Source organism: Callospermophilus lateralis, chromosome 9 (genome assembly GCF_048772815.1).
Source record: "Callospermophilus lateralis isolate mCalLat2 chromosome 9, mCalLat2.hap1, whole genome shotgun sequence".
NCBI lineage: Eukaryota > Metazoa > Chordata > Mammalia > Rodentia > Sciuridae > Callospermophilus > Callospermophilus lateralis.
This window is the reverse complement of record NC_135313.1, coordinates 228,798-244,324: the sequence shown is the minus strand read 5'-3', so window position 1 is coordinate 244,324 and position 15,527 is coordinate 228,798. Positions and strand designations below refer to the sequence as shown.

The following is a 15,527-nucleotide window of genomic DNA, read 5'->3' as shown; positions in this document are numbered from 1 at the left end:
GGTTCCAAGAAAATGGAGGTTAAAGTATAACACCAAGAGAAGGTGCCTGCCGCAGGTGTACATGCAGTGAATTCCCACCAGTGAATTTTGCAGGGTGGCCACGCTGGGGCCCAGGGCAGCGTCCTCCCAGCGCCATGTTCCCTGCATGCCTCCAGGCTGGTTCTGCCCCCTGACCACCTGAGTTCTGCAGAGACATGTGCTGTGGGCTGTAGGGCTTCCTCAGTCATGCTACTGTGGCTGGGAGGGACTCCCCGCTGCTCCAGTGTTCCCAAATTGCAGGTCCAGTCCTTGGTTTTGATTTTTTAAATTTAGTTTATGTTTTATATTTTTAGTTGTGGATGGACACAATATTTTTTTCATTTAAATGTTTTTTTTTTTTTTTTTACCGTGGTGCTGGAGATCAAACCCAGTGCTCATGCTAGGCAAGTGCTCTGCCCCCCAGCCCCCAATCGCTTGTTTTTCAGGCAGAAGCAATGGTGCTGTGTCGTGTGCCAAGATGGTCTGTGGGCCTCTGGGCCTCTCCAGGGTGGTGGAGGACAACGTGTACTCTCAGAGCCTTGGTGCGGCCGAAGAGGGGGCCAGGGTCCCCTCGGGGAGCGTCTGGCCCCCTGGCTGGCAGAATGTTCTCCAAAGTGTCCTCCTGCACCCCTGAGGTGATGCTGACCCAGGAGCGCTACCCTGTGCAGCGGCTGCCATTCTCTGTGGTGTCTGAGGAGGACCTGGCAGCTTTTGAGCGCATTGTCCCCGGCAGAGTTGTCACAGACCCAGAAGAACTGGAGGTGTCTAATGTGGACTGGCTGAGGACAGCCCGAGGTGAGTCAGGACCCTGGGGCAATGCGCCAGGAAACATGGGTCACTGTCACGTGCCTCTCCTGCCTCTGGAGAAGAGCCGAGCTGTGGTGCCGCCAAAGTCCTCTTGTGGGTGTGTGACATCTGCAGGTCGAGAGCTGGCACGGGCCCTGGCTGGTCTGACAAGCACCTGTCTTCTCCTCTGAGGACTGAGCTCTCAGTGCCACAGACCAGGAGCCTGGTCAGAAGGGTGCTGAGTCTCTGGGGCCTTCCTGCCGCTCCAGCTCCCAGCTCCTGCAGCAGCACTGCAGCCTGCTTCAGCTTCCCAGGGCCCCTCTGCGTCTGTGTTCCTGCATCTGAGTGAGAGCCTTGTGCTGGGCTCAGGGCCACCCGACGTAGGTCGACCTCATCTCGGTTCTTACGCTTCTTTCAAGAGCCTTTCCACAGAAGGATACTCATGTAGGTTCCTGGGGACGTGGACACGTCTCTTGGGGTCCATGTAGCCCAGCAGAGTAAGAGGCAGGGCTGCTGGCCTGGCCACTGCCTGCTCACTCCTCCCACACCTGTCCCTAGCGCAGGAGGTCCCACCGTCTTGATCACAGTGGTCCGTGTTCTCTTTGGAAGTGGTTCAGAGGTGATGCACAGCTAGCATGCTCACACTGGCTTGTTACTTATTCATCTTGGTACTGGGGATTGAACCCAGGGACACTTTACCACTGAGCTATCCTGAGTCCTTTTTAGATTTTCATTTTGAGAGTGGGTCTTGCTGAGTTGCCCAGGCTGGCCTTGAATTTGCAATCCTCCTGCTTCAGCCTCCTCAGGCACTGGGATTACAGTTATGGCCACCACACCTGGCCTGTTGACATGATTCAAAAAGCCAACATGAGATTATTGCTGCAATAGTGAAGAGAGGTAGCAGAAAAGCAATGGACAACAGTTGAAAACAAATGACAAAGGTTCTCGGCTAGCCCGGCTCCTGCAAGCTCGTGCTGCTATGGGGCAGGTCTTCCCAGACTGTGAGGACCCGAGCGAGGTTCCAGACCACATCGTGCTGAAGTGTGGTGCCAAGGTCTTGGAGGCTCAGGTGGTACAGGGGCTGTGCCCTAAGGGACGGCAGCACACGCTGAAGTCATGGGCCACTTTCCCATGCAGGAGTGCCCTCAGTGGGCACTCGGGTTCCCCTGCCGTACCCTGCCCACTGAGGAGGCAGGTACCTGGAGGCTCAGCCATGTTGTACCCCTGCTGGGGGCCCTAGGCAGCACAGGTGTCCTCTGCACCTGGGTGCGTGCCACCTCAGTGCTGCACGGTGGACGTTGCAAACCCCACACCAGCTGCTCCAGCCTTGGGCTCTGTACCCTGCCGACACCCGGGGCCAGTAGCTGCTGTCCTGGTGGGTGAGGGGCTGTCCCCAGGGCTTCCAAGAGTGTGGATGAAGCTGTACCTGGGGCTGGGTTCCTCCATTCGAGCACGTCTGGAAGGACACCTGGGAGTGGGAGCAGGCAGCATAAAGCCTCTGTGCTCCTTGGAACCAGGGCAGTTGGAGAGGGATTGGGCTGGCCAGCAAGTCTGGAGGGCCATGAAGCCCTGTCTTCTCCCCTGAGCTGGTGGGGAGCCGCTGAGAGGCCATGAGTGGAGAGGAGCTAGTGGGACAGGCTCTGGGGGAATCTGGGGCTTCAGAAGAAGAGTCTGGGGGCTAGGGACCTGGCTGGTGGAGGCAGGAGGCATGGTAGGTTCCATAGTGCTTGGAGGATGTGGTCCCTAGGCTTGCTGAAGGTCTGACCACAGAGGAGGAGGAGCATGGTGGAGCCGGACAGTGGAAATCCCCATTGACTGAGAGGAGGTTCACAGGGAGCAGGTCTGCTGGGGAGAACCAAGAGCTTGGGTTTGGACATGTTGCGGTAGATTTGGCCAGAGGACCCATTGGGCTGAGGGATAGTCTGGAGTCCAGGGCAGGGGCCAAGCTGGGACCCCGGGTCCCACAGCTGGATGACCACAGTCAGCGGAGAGCAGGAGATGGAGCAGGCAAGGCCCACGGGAGGAGGAGAGCTGAGGGAGTGTGCTGGGGAGGGAGGTGGTGTGTGGTGCGGCTGCTGTGGGTGAGACCAGAGCCATGGCGTCACTGGTGACGTGACAGAAGAGATGTGCTGCGGGAGCCAGTGTGGGCGTGGCATCTGGCTGGGAGGGTCTGCACTTGGAGTCACGTGGAGTGGCTGTCCAGGGGAGGGGGTGTGGGAGCAGGTGGGAGCAGGGGAGAGAAGTCTTCTTTTCCTCTTTAGTTTTAAGGTGAGAGACTTCCAGCAGGTTAGGAGTCCATGGGAATGACCAGGAGGGGCAGGACACAGGGGTGGGGCAGGGGCAGAGGGGAGGTGGGCGGTGGGTACAGAGGCGGGTGGTGGAGAGTCCAGTGTGCTGGGCAGGGCACACTCAGTGAAGTGAGTTGGTGATGCAGTGGGGACGGGGGACCCAGATCTGTCGTGGTTTGGCTCTGGAACGTCCCAGGTGTGTTAAGGATGGTCCTCAGTGCATCAGTGATAGAGGTGCGGCCTTCAGGATAGGACTGGACCTGAGGGTGCTGACATCGGGCTGGATCAGTCCATCTGTGGAATTGTGTTTGATGCCATTAGTGGGAGGGGATTGAAGCTCTAGGTGGTGGGTCCAGTTGCAGGGAGTGGGTCACTGGTGTGTGCCCTGGAGGGCTTTCCTCTGCCGTGTCCTTCTGCTGTGAGGCTCTGCCTCACCTGCCCAAAGTAGTGAGCTGGCTGATCGTGGGCTGAGAACTCTGAAACCTGAGCAAAGTAAACCTTCCCTCCTCTGTGTTTCTCAGGCATTTGTCACCAGCAGTCTCTGTGGGTGAGGGTGACTGGGAGAGGGAGGTGCAGTCAGGCATGGGTTTGGAACACGGGTCCTGGCTCTGGCCAGGTTGGCGAGCAGTGTGAGGACCAAGCTGGAGAGTCTGCATGGTGTTTGGGGTACACCGTGCTTGGCCTGGAAGTTCCTGAGGGGTGCACCGTAAGCCCTGAGCCGCTGACGTGGGTGCTGGAGCCCTTGGTGTTGGGAGGGTTTGTGTGGCTGGCCAGTAAAAGCCTCTACAGAGCCATGGTGGAGCTGGGTGTGGTGTCCATGCTGAGGTCCCAGCAACACAGAAGCTGAGGCTGGAGCACTTGCAGCCCATCCTGGCAACACAGAGACCCGATCTGGAAATAAAAGTAAAGGACTGGAGGTCCCATGCCATGGGTCCAACACCCAGCACCACCACATACCCTCCTCCCTCCTCCGCAAGAAAGAGCAGCCCAACCGCAACTCGATGTCAGTGTTCCAGGCCTGCAGCCTCCGCAGAGGTCCAGCACTGCAGCTGCAGCGTGAAGACAGCCATGGATGAAGACAGACGTGGTGTGAGCGCGTCTACCAACTCTGTTTACAAAAGTAGGCAGCAGGCCAGTGTTCACTGTGTGAACACTAGGCCCAAGGAGATTGCCAGGAGGAGAGCTGGGGTGCCAGGGCTGGGACAGTGGTGGGGCGCCAGCTGTGTGAGTGGTGGGATAGGCCATGGGAGGCCTGGGAGAAAGGAAGTGCATGAGGAGCCCCATCCTTGGGGGCTGCTGGAAAGATGGTGGAGGCTGTAGTGTTCCGCTCTGGAAGTGGAGGCCAGAATTCAGGCTTCTAGAGAATGGGGCCCTGGCCAGGCTCATGAAAGTTTGGGAGGTGCTCTTGGTTTTCACAAACTCCAGAGGATGGCGAAGCACCTGGGGGCTGGAGTGGTGAGAATGTGGCCAGGGGAGAGGAGGAGGGGCCCTGTGGTGGGTGTCCTGCCTGGAAGTGTTGGGGCGGATTCCCCCCTCCCACTGGACTGTGCGGCTTTGGTGTTTTCCTCCTGTGCCCTGATCCCTGCCTCCTGGCCTCTGTTCTTTAGCGGATGGTCCTGCGTCCCCTGTCGTACTGTCTGCCTGTTAGCGATGGACCCTCTCCTCTGCCTGCCAGGGGCATTCTCTCGGGTGGGCACTTGTGTCCGCCTGGACCCGGATGCAGATTCTTTGGGGTTTTCTTGCCCACCCAGCCCGGGCTTTGCCAGGCAGAGTGTTCTGAGTGCACCGGCAGGAGCCCTGGTGGCACAGAGCCCGGTGCGGGATGGCAGCCCCCCCAGCAGCAGGTGTGCTTGACAAGCAGACGCAGGCCTTCAGAGTCCAGAAGTAAGCAGGGCCTGTTTCCATAGCTTGGCCACGGCTCCTCCCAGGGCCTCTGCCACCTTAGAGACCCCGGAGAGGTCCGAAGGATAGGTGAAAGTCCCGCCATGCTGGGTGGCAGTGCTCAGGAATGCCTCTCTGGAGCTTAGAAGGGCTCCTGCCACTGTCTCTGGGCAACAGAGAGTCACAGGCGGAAGAATTAAGCCCAAGCAATGGGAGAGGAACCCAGGAGCTGCCCTGTGAGAGCAGGCAGTCGGACCAAGGAGTCCTGGGAGGGAGCAGGGCCAGGTGAAAGAGCAGGGTGGGTGGTGAGAAGGGCATGGACTGCCAGCCGTCACAGTGACCGCAGGTGGGACCCTGGGCGCGTCTCGTGCTGGCAGGTGAGAGTTCCAGGAGCAGCAGGCTGCAGGCTCCGAGGTCTCCAGGGACCGTGCCCTGGAGAAGCCCCGTGGGGTTCAGATGGCCTTCACTGCTGACAGAGCAGCTGGGCACGGGGAGCCCCCTGCCAGCACTCACAGCCACAGCACACTGGCCCTGCCCCTGCCCTGTGTGTCCCCCGGGACCTTTGAGCAGCTTGCTCTTGCACCTGTGTCCTGGGGCCTGGGCCACGAGGACCAGTGAGTGCCTGTGGGGAACGCCCTTTGGGATGGCTGGGTGCCTGGGAATCGCTGTCCTTTGTGCTGGCTACCCACCTCTGTCACAGGCTGTAGCAAGGTGCTGCTGCGACCCCGGACGTCGGAGGAGGTGTCCCGCATCCTCAGGTAACAGATGGGCTGGTGTTCCCATGGTCGCGTGGGTGCTGTCACATGTGTCAGGCAGGGTCACTTGGGGACTTTCATGTTGCAGTTTGAACTGGCCCCATGCTCCTGCCCCTCGGTTGACTTGATGTGCATGGACAGATTGCCCTGGGGGTAGGAGCACCCGTTCCTCTGCTTCCTACCCCTGGGAGCCCTTGCTTCAGGCTTTGCCAAGTAGGCCTGGTTGTGGAGGAGCAGCCATAGATGACTGAGGTCCCAGGGTGGGGAGTAGACAGCACATGGGAGGCAGGACTGGGGTGGTGGGCTGAGGGTGGCTGCAGACCTGCAGGTGTGGGGCTGGCCAGGCGCCCTGCAGGCACATGGCCAGTCGGGATCCCTCTGCCTGTGTGGTTGCCTACAGCATGCTGGGAGGAGGGTGGCCAGCAGGTGGAGGGAGGACCTTGAGGATCAGCTCTGGGGGCATACTTGCATGTAGCATGTCCCTTGCGGGCAGTACTGGGAGCAGAGATGCTGGCCTGATGCCCCTCCTGTGCTCTCCCAGGTACTGCCACGAGAGGAACCTGGCCGTGAACCCACAGGGTGGGAACACAGGTTTGGTGGGGGGCAGCGTCCCTGTCTTTGATGAAATCATCCTGTCCACTGCCCTCATGAACCAGGTCACCAGCTTCAACAGTGTGTCTGGTAAGCCACGTGGCCCTCGGTGGTGGGAGTGTGCTTAGGCAGGCAGGCCTTTGTGTGTGTACACGTGTCCCTGACTGGGAGGGACCAGCGGTGGTGCACGGCTACCACCTGGGCCCTCTGGGTGGGTCTGCCATGGGGAAGCTTGGAAGCCTGGTGTGATGTGAGCTTGTCACTCTGGTCCTTTTGGACCCTGGCACTTTCTGGGCATGATGGCCTTTCTGGAGGGTGGTGAGGTGTGGTCATAGGAGTAAAGGACCTTGGGTCTGCTCTGGGGCATTTGTCAGGGTCATCTCTGTGCTGGCCACACCTGTGACTAGGGTCTCAAGAGGCAGGCTTGCTCCCACCACCAGTCCAGATGTCACTGGTCCTGGGGCAGAGTCACCTCAGTTGGGGACTGCTGCTTTGTGACAGTCTTCTCAGCCCTGAGTGTGTGTGTGTGTGTGTGTGTGTGTGTGTGAGAGAGGGCAGGGGGAGATTTCCAGCATTTCTGCAGTCACAGAGGGGCCTTGGAGTCTGGGGGAGGCGGGCCAGAGGTCTCTTGCTCTGCCTGGCTGTGAGTGGCCAGCTGTGGGGTAGCCCAGCAGTGGAGCTCTTGCTGGCCTGGGAGCCGGAGCCCAGGGTGGCCCTGCTTGCTCTCTGCAGGAATCCTGACCTGCCAGGCAGGGTGTGTGCTGGAGGGACTGAGCCGGTATGTGCAGGAGCGGGACTTCATCATGCCGCTGGACTTGGGAGCCAAGGGCAGCTGCCACATTGGGGGCAATGTGGCTACCAATGCGGGCGGCCTGCGGTTTCTGCGATACGGCTCCCTGCGTGGGACTGTGCTGGGCCTGGAAGTGGTGAGCTGGGGCCAGCAGTGTGGGACCCCACCCCAGGTGTCCTGGCTTCCCCGGGCTCTTCTCAGGCCTAGGCAGAGGTGCTGGTGCACAAGGCCACCTTAAGCTGGCAGCCACATCGCATATCAGAGAGCCCATCTTAACAGCCCTTGGCTCAGGCCCCTTGGGGACCTGCAGGCTGCCACAACCGTGGAGCTGAGGGGCCCCCACTCTGGCTTCCTGCATGACACCATGTTACCGCCTCCTAGTCTACCTGACTAGCCCTGGGACGCGGCCTGGGCCAATCTCCCAGGAGTCAGAGCGTGAAGAATGGTCAGCCAGGGCCAGCCAGCAGAGCCACAGGGACCCTGCCCTGTCCTCTGGTGCCCTGTGGCTGCTGGAGGGCAGGCTCTCTGCCCTGTCTCCCGGGTTGACACAGGCTCCTGGCTGTGTGTTCTGGGGCTGTGTAGTATTTGATTGCATGTTAGCTCCTGAGCTCTGGCACTGCATCCGTGAGACTCTGTCTTCTGGCACAGCCAGCAGGATTCAGGCAGCTTTCCATACAGGGCCCTTGGGTCCCCAGGTCCCTGTCCCCATAGTTGTGCCTCCTGTCCTCTTTCAGGCGGCCATGCAGCTGGGCCGTCAGGTTCTCTGCTGTGTGGTGATGGGAGGCTGGGCTCTGGCTCCAGCTGGGAAGAACTCTTTCCTCACAGGGCTTGGGTGGCTCCATCCTTGTCTCACCTAGGCCCATTTTGCTCTTTAACTGCTGAGGCTGGGCCAGTTGGGCTCAGGAGTGGCTACCTTTTCTGGGTGCCCTGAGATGAGATTGGCTCTCCTTGTGTAATGGCCAGAGAAGGGGGAGGAGGATGGAGCTGCAGACCAGCAAGTCACGTGTTGGGAGAGGGTCAGTGTGTGAAGGCTGCTTCTCTCTCCTCCCTAGGTGCTGGCCGATGGCACTGTCCTGGACTGCCTGACCTCCCTGAGGAAGGACAACACAGGCTATGACCTGAAGCAGCTGTTCATTGGGTCGGAGGGCACCCTGGGGGTCATCACCGCTGTGTCCATCTTGTGCCCGCCCAGGCCCAAGGCCGTGAATGTGGCTTTTCTTGGTAGGCATCTCGCCCCACTTGTCAAGCTCCGGGGGCAGTTCCGGCCTATGCTGCTCAGGCTGGACCCCTTGGTCATGTGGTTAGTGCAAGGACGGGGACAAAGGCGCGCCAGGGTCTGGGCCTGGCCTTCCTGTCCACAGAGCAGGCCTGCACTGGAAGCCTTGCTCTGCCTCTGGTGACGGAATGCAAGTGCTGGGCTCCTGTACCCCAGTGTGCGGTGAGGTTCTTAGGGGATGCCTTCCTCTCTTAGCCGTGGGAAAGTTGGTGACCTCCTGTGAGGGGAGAAGCCCTCTTCTTCCCATTCTGTGCACCAGCAGCACACCTAAGGTGTTTCCCAGAGGCCCCGGGCCTCAATCCAGGCCCCACTTGCTGTCACACCCTGCCTGTCCCTGCCTCCATCTGGATCGGTAGCTACCTGGCATGGCTTTGTTGCCTGCTGGGTCACAGTCCTCTGGAGAGCACCTACCAGGTGGCCTGCTGGGAGTTGAGGGCTCCTGCAGCGGCCCATTTGCCTCTCCTCAGAGAGGCTCTTGTCCTGTGTCTGATTCTGCCACGTTTTTCTGAGTCTGCCCTGGTGGTCTCCATGACCTTGTGGCACTGTCCCGCTCCCTCGCTGCTGCCTTAGGCATCCACCTGGGTCTCGTCCTGCAGGTCTGTCCTGGCACTTCCTGAGGGCTGCCCTGTGCATTGGGTGCATCTGAACTGCCTGCCTTCCCTTGCTCCTGAGACTCACGGTGTCCAGCGGCAGCCTGGCCCTTGCTTCCTCCATCTACTGACAGTGTCGCTCACCAGCTGCTGGCTCTGTTGTGTGGGGAGGGAGGGCCTCTCTGAGGCTCTTACCTGGGCCACCTTCTCTTTCCCTTTAGTCTTCTGAGGGCTTTGCTGTGCTGTGCATATCTCTTCACCTCTGCAATTGTTGAACCTCTCAGGCCTGTGGCTTTGGAAATTTGTGGCCATGTCGCCTGAAGGGCAGCCAGTGTGGTCCTCTCCTTTGGGGGAGGAGGTGGGCATAGCAGCCTGTCCTCCTGTCTTGACCGCCTGCCGTCTGTGTCTGCTTGTCTCCTGGGCTGTGATCCACTTCACTGATGCCGCCTTCTGCTGCCTTTAAAGTGATGTCCGACTTTCCAGATGGCCTCTGCCCCCTGCTGAGCGTCAGATGTGATTATCATAGTTTTTATTCTAGAAGTCTTATCACTTCCTCAAACGTGTGCTGTTGCATTCCATAGTTTCCTGTACATCTCAGGTGTGTTCAACTTCTGTGTTTCTGTCTTTGAGCACAGAGAACTTTTTTTTTTAACCATGTTTCATGATTGGACAGTTCACACTCTTTCTGAGTGTGTGGGGACTGTTTTAGTGTCTGGTTTCTTCTGGTTCTTGTTTGTGGTACTCTGCATCCTCATGTGCGCAGCTCCCAGGAAGGACTGCTTGTGGGGTCCTTGGAATCCAGGGGTGGAGTAGCCTTTGCTGAGAGGAGTGGCCCTTGCTTCTTCCAGGTGGCATGGGTCATTCCTGAGGCCTGGGCACATGCTCGCCTCCACAGGGTCGAAGCTGTTACCTCCCTCCTGTCCACTTGCTTCTTTCTGCCTCCACGCTTGGTGGCCACCTGATGGTGGTTCCCCCACCTCAGCACTGGCAAGGTCCCAAATGTCCAGTGACCATGTCCTGGGTGAGTTCCTGGGAGTGGACGGTCATGTCAAGAAACAGCTGTTTCCAGATGTCCCTGTTTGGCATGGCTTGTGGCTCTTCAGGACAAGTCCCTCTGATTCCACCCGTCCTGAATGCTGCATGGTGGTTCTAAGGCATTTTCTGTCCAGATCTGGACACTGGTAGTGACCTTGAGATGTCCATGTTGGCCAGCTTGCAGGTGTTTCCTGGAGTCAAGTCTTGCTGGTTCGTGGCATTGCTACTTGAAGGGAGACCTGGCCAGACTGTGGGGTGGCTCTCCATCCTGTCCCTGCATGCCTCTGATTCACTGTGACCCTTGCAGGCTGCCCTGGCTTTGCAGAGGTTCTGCAGACCTTCAGCACCTGCAGGGGGATGCTGGGGGAGATCCTGTCTGCGTTCGAGTTCATGGATGCCGAGTGCATGCAGCTGGTCCAGCAGCATCTCCACCTGGCCAGCCCAGTGCAAGGTACTGGCCCTGTGTAGCTAGGTAGCACCTACCCTGTTCCTCTTGTGCAGTGAGGCTGTGGTACGTCCTGTGTGAGCCACCACACTGGTGTTCTCTCTGTAGTAGCATGAACTTGTGAAGTCATTCTGGAAAAATATCAATGTAGTTTTAAGGGAGAGATGTTACTCAGTAAATTCTCATTTATTAATTTCAATAAATGTAGAGCAAAATTCACAGTAGCCTTGACAAAACTCCAATCTTGAAATTTTTCTCCATAAATAATGCAAAATGGAACCTTTTGTTTTTTCTTTTTTGTACCATGGATTGAACCAGGGGTGCTTAACCATTGAGCAACACCCTCAGCCCTTTTTATTTTTTATTTTGAGACAGGGTGTCACTAAGTTGCTGAGGATGGCTTTGAACTCGCAACTCTCCTGCCTCAGCCCCCCAGGCTGCTGGGATGACAGGCGTGGCCACCACTCCTACCTAGCTGAACCTTCTGAAAGCCCACACAGCAGGCCCTTGTGAGGGAGTGCACGCTCCTCTGTGCAGTGGCCAGGGGTTGAGGTCCTCGTGGGTGTTCACTGCAGCAGCCTTCCGTGGGGTGCTGGGGTTGGGAGTTGGGGGCTGTGCTGAGAGCGTGAGTCCTCCTGCAGCACGGCGGCTGAGGGGGGAGCTTCTGGCTATGGCCTTGAACCTCTGGTCCTCGGCCTGTCTGGAGAGCTGCTGTAGCTGGGAGGCTGGGCCTTGGCCTGCAGTGGCCCTGACCAACAGCGATGGCCTGGGCCATGCTCATTCTGTGTCTCCGGCTTCCTTCCAGAGAGTGCCTTCTACCTCCTGGTCGAGACCTCTGGCTCCAGCCCAGGGCATGACGCCGAGAAGCTGGGCTGCTTTCTGGAGCAGGTGCTGGGCTCAGGCCTGGTGACTGACGGCACCGTGGCCACAGACGAGAGCAAAGCCCAGGTGCTGATGCCCCCTGCCGTCTCTGTGCAGGGCCTGGAAACAGTCTCTCGGCAGATGAGGGTGGGCTTCTGGATGTGGGTGGAAGAGCCTCTTTGGAATGGAAAATGTGTTCTTGGTTTCGAGGTCATCTTCGTCCATGTTTACATCCCCCTCCTGAGCTGCAGGCTGAGCAGGACTGTGTGGCCAGCACCAGGAGCTGGTGGTGCAGTTGCCAGTGGGTCAGTGGTCGCTCTGGGTGGACTGCCTTCCTATGGACAGGCAGGAAGAGCCGTGGGTCCTGGGAAGGAGTGTCCAGAAACCTTCACCCTGGAGGGCAGAGGAAGGAGAAAGAGGAGGGCCCAGTGGGAGCCATGGGGCCATCCCTAGGACCCTGGCCATGGGGATTCCTTGTCTGTGGTGAGTGGCCAGCAGGGGACAGAAGGTACGTCAGGACTCTGGGGCGGGGTCAGGGTCTCCTGCTGTGGGATGGGGCTTTGGCCAGGTGAGAAGAGCTCCTTCTTAAGACTCTCTGCAGCTAGCCGCTGTGTTTCCTAAAGCTCTGCGGGGCACCCACAGGCTGCCTTTAGCCACGAGCCCCCTGGGGTGAGCCTGCTCTTCCGTGGCCTCTGCCCTTGCTGGCTTCACCTCCATGACTCCTCCCCTCAGGGGTGATTCTGCCCTTGGGGAAGATGGAGGCAGGGGTTCTGAGCAGGGTGCTGGCTGGCCGCCTGCTTGCCCAGGACGGCGAGTCCACCTGCACCCGCCAGGAGTCTGCGTGCCTCTGTGACCCCTGGTTGGCTTGGCAGATGCTGTGGCCAGAGCTCTCCTTTCCCTCTGGTCATGAGCTCCACTTCACGTGCCCCTTACTGGGGCCACAGCACCTGCCTTCCAGGCTCTGAGAGAGGAGCATCAGCGGCTGCAGGCTGCTGGCTGAGGTGGCATGAGCCAGCAGAGGGCATCTCTGGGGAGGACAGCAGATGGGCCTGTACTCATCCTGGAGGCACCCACAGGCCTGCATGACCTGCCCACCAGTTTCCTGGACGCTTGCCCCCAGCCCTCCTCATCCTGGTCCAGTCTAGGTTGATGCCTGAGCCAGGCTGGTGATGCAGGAACAGCTAGTTCTAGTTCCTGCATGTTCTAGAATGTTCCAGGGGTGGAGGGCCTGGAGCAGAGGGGTAGGGAGAGCAGATGCTGTAGGGGCTGGGATGAGCAGAGGGTGTCCTGGTGAAGGAGCCTGAGGGCAGCAGTGTCCACAAGGACTCTCCTGAGGGCTGGACTTGGAGGTAGGCTAGAGGAGTTGGTCGAGAGCTGAGGTTGGACTCAGGGTGGGTGTTTGGTGGGATTGTTGGCTTTTCAGCATTGAAAGTTCTTATCTTTCTGAAACTTCACTTGATATGTGCCCTGAAGTTGTGGGTCTCTCAGGCCAGCATAGATAGGGGTCAGGGTCTGGGGGTGGTTCAGGGCCTGCTGGCCTTGTGGCTCCAGATTTCCGATAGCAGGAGAAAACCAAGAAAGCCGCCAGGTGACTGGGCTTCTGGATGTGGGTAGAAGAGCCTCTTTGGAATTGAAGGGATATTTGTGGATGGGCGACCCCACAGCCCCAGCCCATGCCCACCCCGGGTTGTTCCCCATCAGCCCCAGGGTATCCCCCCAGCTCTGGCCCATCCCCACCCTGGGGCTGGAGGCGCCCCGGCCCATGCCCACCCCGTGCTGCCCCCCAGCCCTGGCCCATGCCCAACCCAGGGCGCTCCCCCAGCCCCGGCCCATGCCCTCCCCCTGGCACCCCCACCAGCCCCTGGCCCATGCCCACCCTGGGGCACTCCCTCCGCCCCGCCCATGCCCACCCTGGGTGCTCTGCCTGCTCCACCCCAGCTTCTCTGTTCCAGCTGCCAGTGCTCCACCCTCCCACCCTGCCTCACCCACAGATCCCTCAGCAGCCCAGGACCTGGAGCTGGGCCCCTCTATTGCACTGCCCCCTTCATGCCCCATCCCTGCCCCCACTTGGATTCCAGCGTCCCTGGCCCCTGCAGCAGCCCTGCCCAGCTGCTTGCCCCTGGGAGCTGTGCCTCTGCTCTCCCCTTCTGGAAGGACCCTGGGCTGCCCAGCATCTCGAAGCCTAGGGTCCCTCGGTGCTTAGTCCTGCTGTGGATGAGCCTGTGGCTGGTCCTGGGTCATGGTCCTGATGCCTGTACCTCCGGGAATGTGGGACTTGCTAACACAGGGGCCCAGCCGAGCCGTGTCTTGACAGCTCCTTCTCTCGCCCTAGGCGCTGTGGGCCCTGCGGGAGAGGATAACGGAGGCGCTGAGCCGGGATGGCTATGTGTACAAGTATGACGTGTCCCTCCCCATGGAGCGACTCTACGACCTGGTGACTGACCTGCGTGCCCGCCTTGGCTCACAAGCCAGGCATGTGGTGGGCTATGGCCACCTGGGTGAGTGGCTGTGAACCATGCGGATAGCTATGGCCATCTCTGCAGCTGAGTGCCTTGTACTGGGCTTCATGATGCTGGAGAGGCCCAGTGAGGAGGCCCCAAGTGGTCATTCCTCTTGGCCATTCTGGAAAAGAAGGCTGTGTGCACTAGTAATGGTGGAGTGCGTGGCCCAGCCTGCTGAGACTCTGGGCTCTGCTGGATGCAGGGAGGACGACCCAGACGGACTTAGGGCCCAGGCTGGGGTCCCGTAGGGCTCCTCCAGCCCACCTGGTCCTTGCAGCATGACGAGTTGCTCAGTGCCAGCTTTGGTGGGCTTTGGGAGCAGGAAATAGCCCATTCTCTGGACTCCTACAGCCTTCAGTGCCTGGGGCTAGAAGCCAGTTTCCAGGGAGGCAGGGCGGTGGGATCTGCTTCTGCTGGCTCCTGCCTTCCTGGAGGTCTCAGATTGTGAGGTGCTGGTGCTGCCTGTGGAGAGGGGTGAGGGCCCAGGGCACACTGCACAGCTCTGAGGGGTGGCGCCATGGTTCTCCTCCATGGTAAAGGAGCGCAGAGACATCAAGTAACTCTCCAGTCGCCCAGCCCCAGGGGCCAAGTTTGGGATTTGGCAGGTGGCACATACCTAGACTCGGGATAGCATATGCTTCAGAGCCCAGGCACTCCCGACCTTGCTCAGGTGGGTCTGCTAGTGACGGCGTGTGGCCTGGGGCTCTGGTTTTGGTTTTTATTTGAGGGCTGTCGTTTTTGCTGATGGATCAATTTTTGTTGAACTTTCCCTTTCTTTGGGAATTGGTTTTGGTGAATTTCTCCCTGAGAAACTTGTCCACGCCTGATAGAATTCCGGCTCCCTGTACCGGGCGGCTGCTCGGGACCCTCTCCATCCCTTTGTGTGGGTCACTGGGCCTTTGGGTTCTGCTAGGCTAGCTGTCCCTTCCTGGCCTCCCAGCCCCTCCTCGAGGATGCTGGCTTCCTGTGGCCCTCCTTTCTGCCAGCCCTCTTTCTTTCCCCTTCCGCTTTGAGCTTCATTAGGTCCTTTTTCTAGCCTTAAAGAGAACGGCCTGCTCACGGGTCATTGCCCTGTGCCTTCCGTGGGTTCAGAACTCCTGAGTAGGCCCCCCGCGGCTGTGTTGTGTTCAGCATCTCTGTTGATTTCTTAGTCAGGAACAGTGTGATCCCAGAAGTGCCAGTGAGGACACTGCTGTCACTTAAGCAAATGGCTGGCTCTGGGACCTGTGTGGCCCTGCACACGTGACACAGCTTCCTGGGCTGCGGTGACAGGAGCCCACCTGCTGGCCGCCCTTCCCTCTTCTTCCGCCTCTGCCCCAGGCGGGGAGCGTGGGTGACGGTCCTCTGTCCCTTCCTCTCCTAGCTGCACAGACTGGGCCTGGCCTCGCTGTCTGATGGCTTCCCTGCAGCCGGGCTGGGTGGGCTGGGGCTGGCTGGTGTTGGAGGCTACTCTTGCCACCCTCCGGGCCAGATGCCTGCTGTCTCCCTTCTCAGGTTGTCTTTGCCCCACGTTATGCAGAAATGTGCTTCTGTATTTCCAGACATCAGGTGGATTTCAGCTATTTAAAGGCCATCAAGCCAGTGCCCAGCTCACACTTGTAACCCCAGATTTAAGACCAGCCTGGGAAGCTCAGCAAGACCCTTTCTCAAAATAAAGAATTAAAAGGACCATGGATGTGGCTTAGAGGGAGAGCATCCCTGGGTTCAATC

General features: G+C 59.3%; 1 protein-coding gene across 1 annotated transcript; it reads left to right on the top strand.

Moving 5' to 3' along the window:
* Positions 1-163: 163 nt before the first annotated feature.
* On the top strand, positions 164-13,828 carry D2hgdh (D-2-hydroxyglutarate dehydrogenase). The gene is made up of 8 exons (XM_077110271.1): positions 164-813; positions 5,674-5,731; positions 6,270-6,409; positions 7,052-7,245; positions 8,162-8,330; positions 10,318-10,461; positions 11,261-11,403; positions 13,649-13,828. The coding sequence occupies exons 1-8, from the start codon at positions 474-476 to the stop codon at positions 13,826-13,828; spliced, it is 1,368 nt and encodes a 455-aa protein (XP_076966386.1). The 5' UTR covers positions 164-473.
* Positions 13,829-15,527: the final 1,699 nt, after the last annotated feature.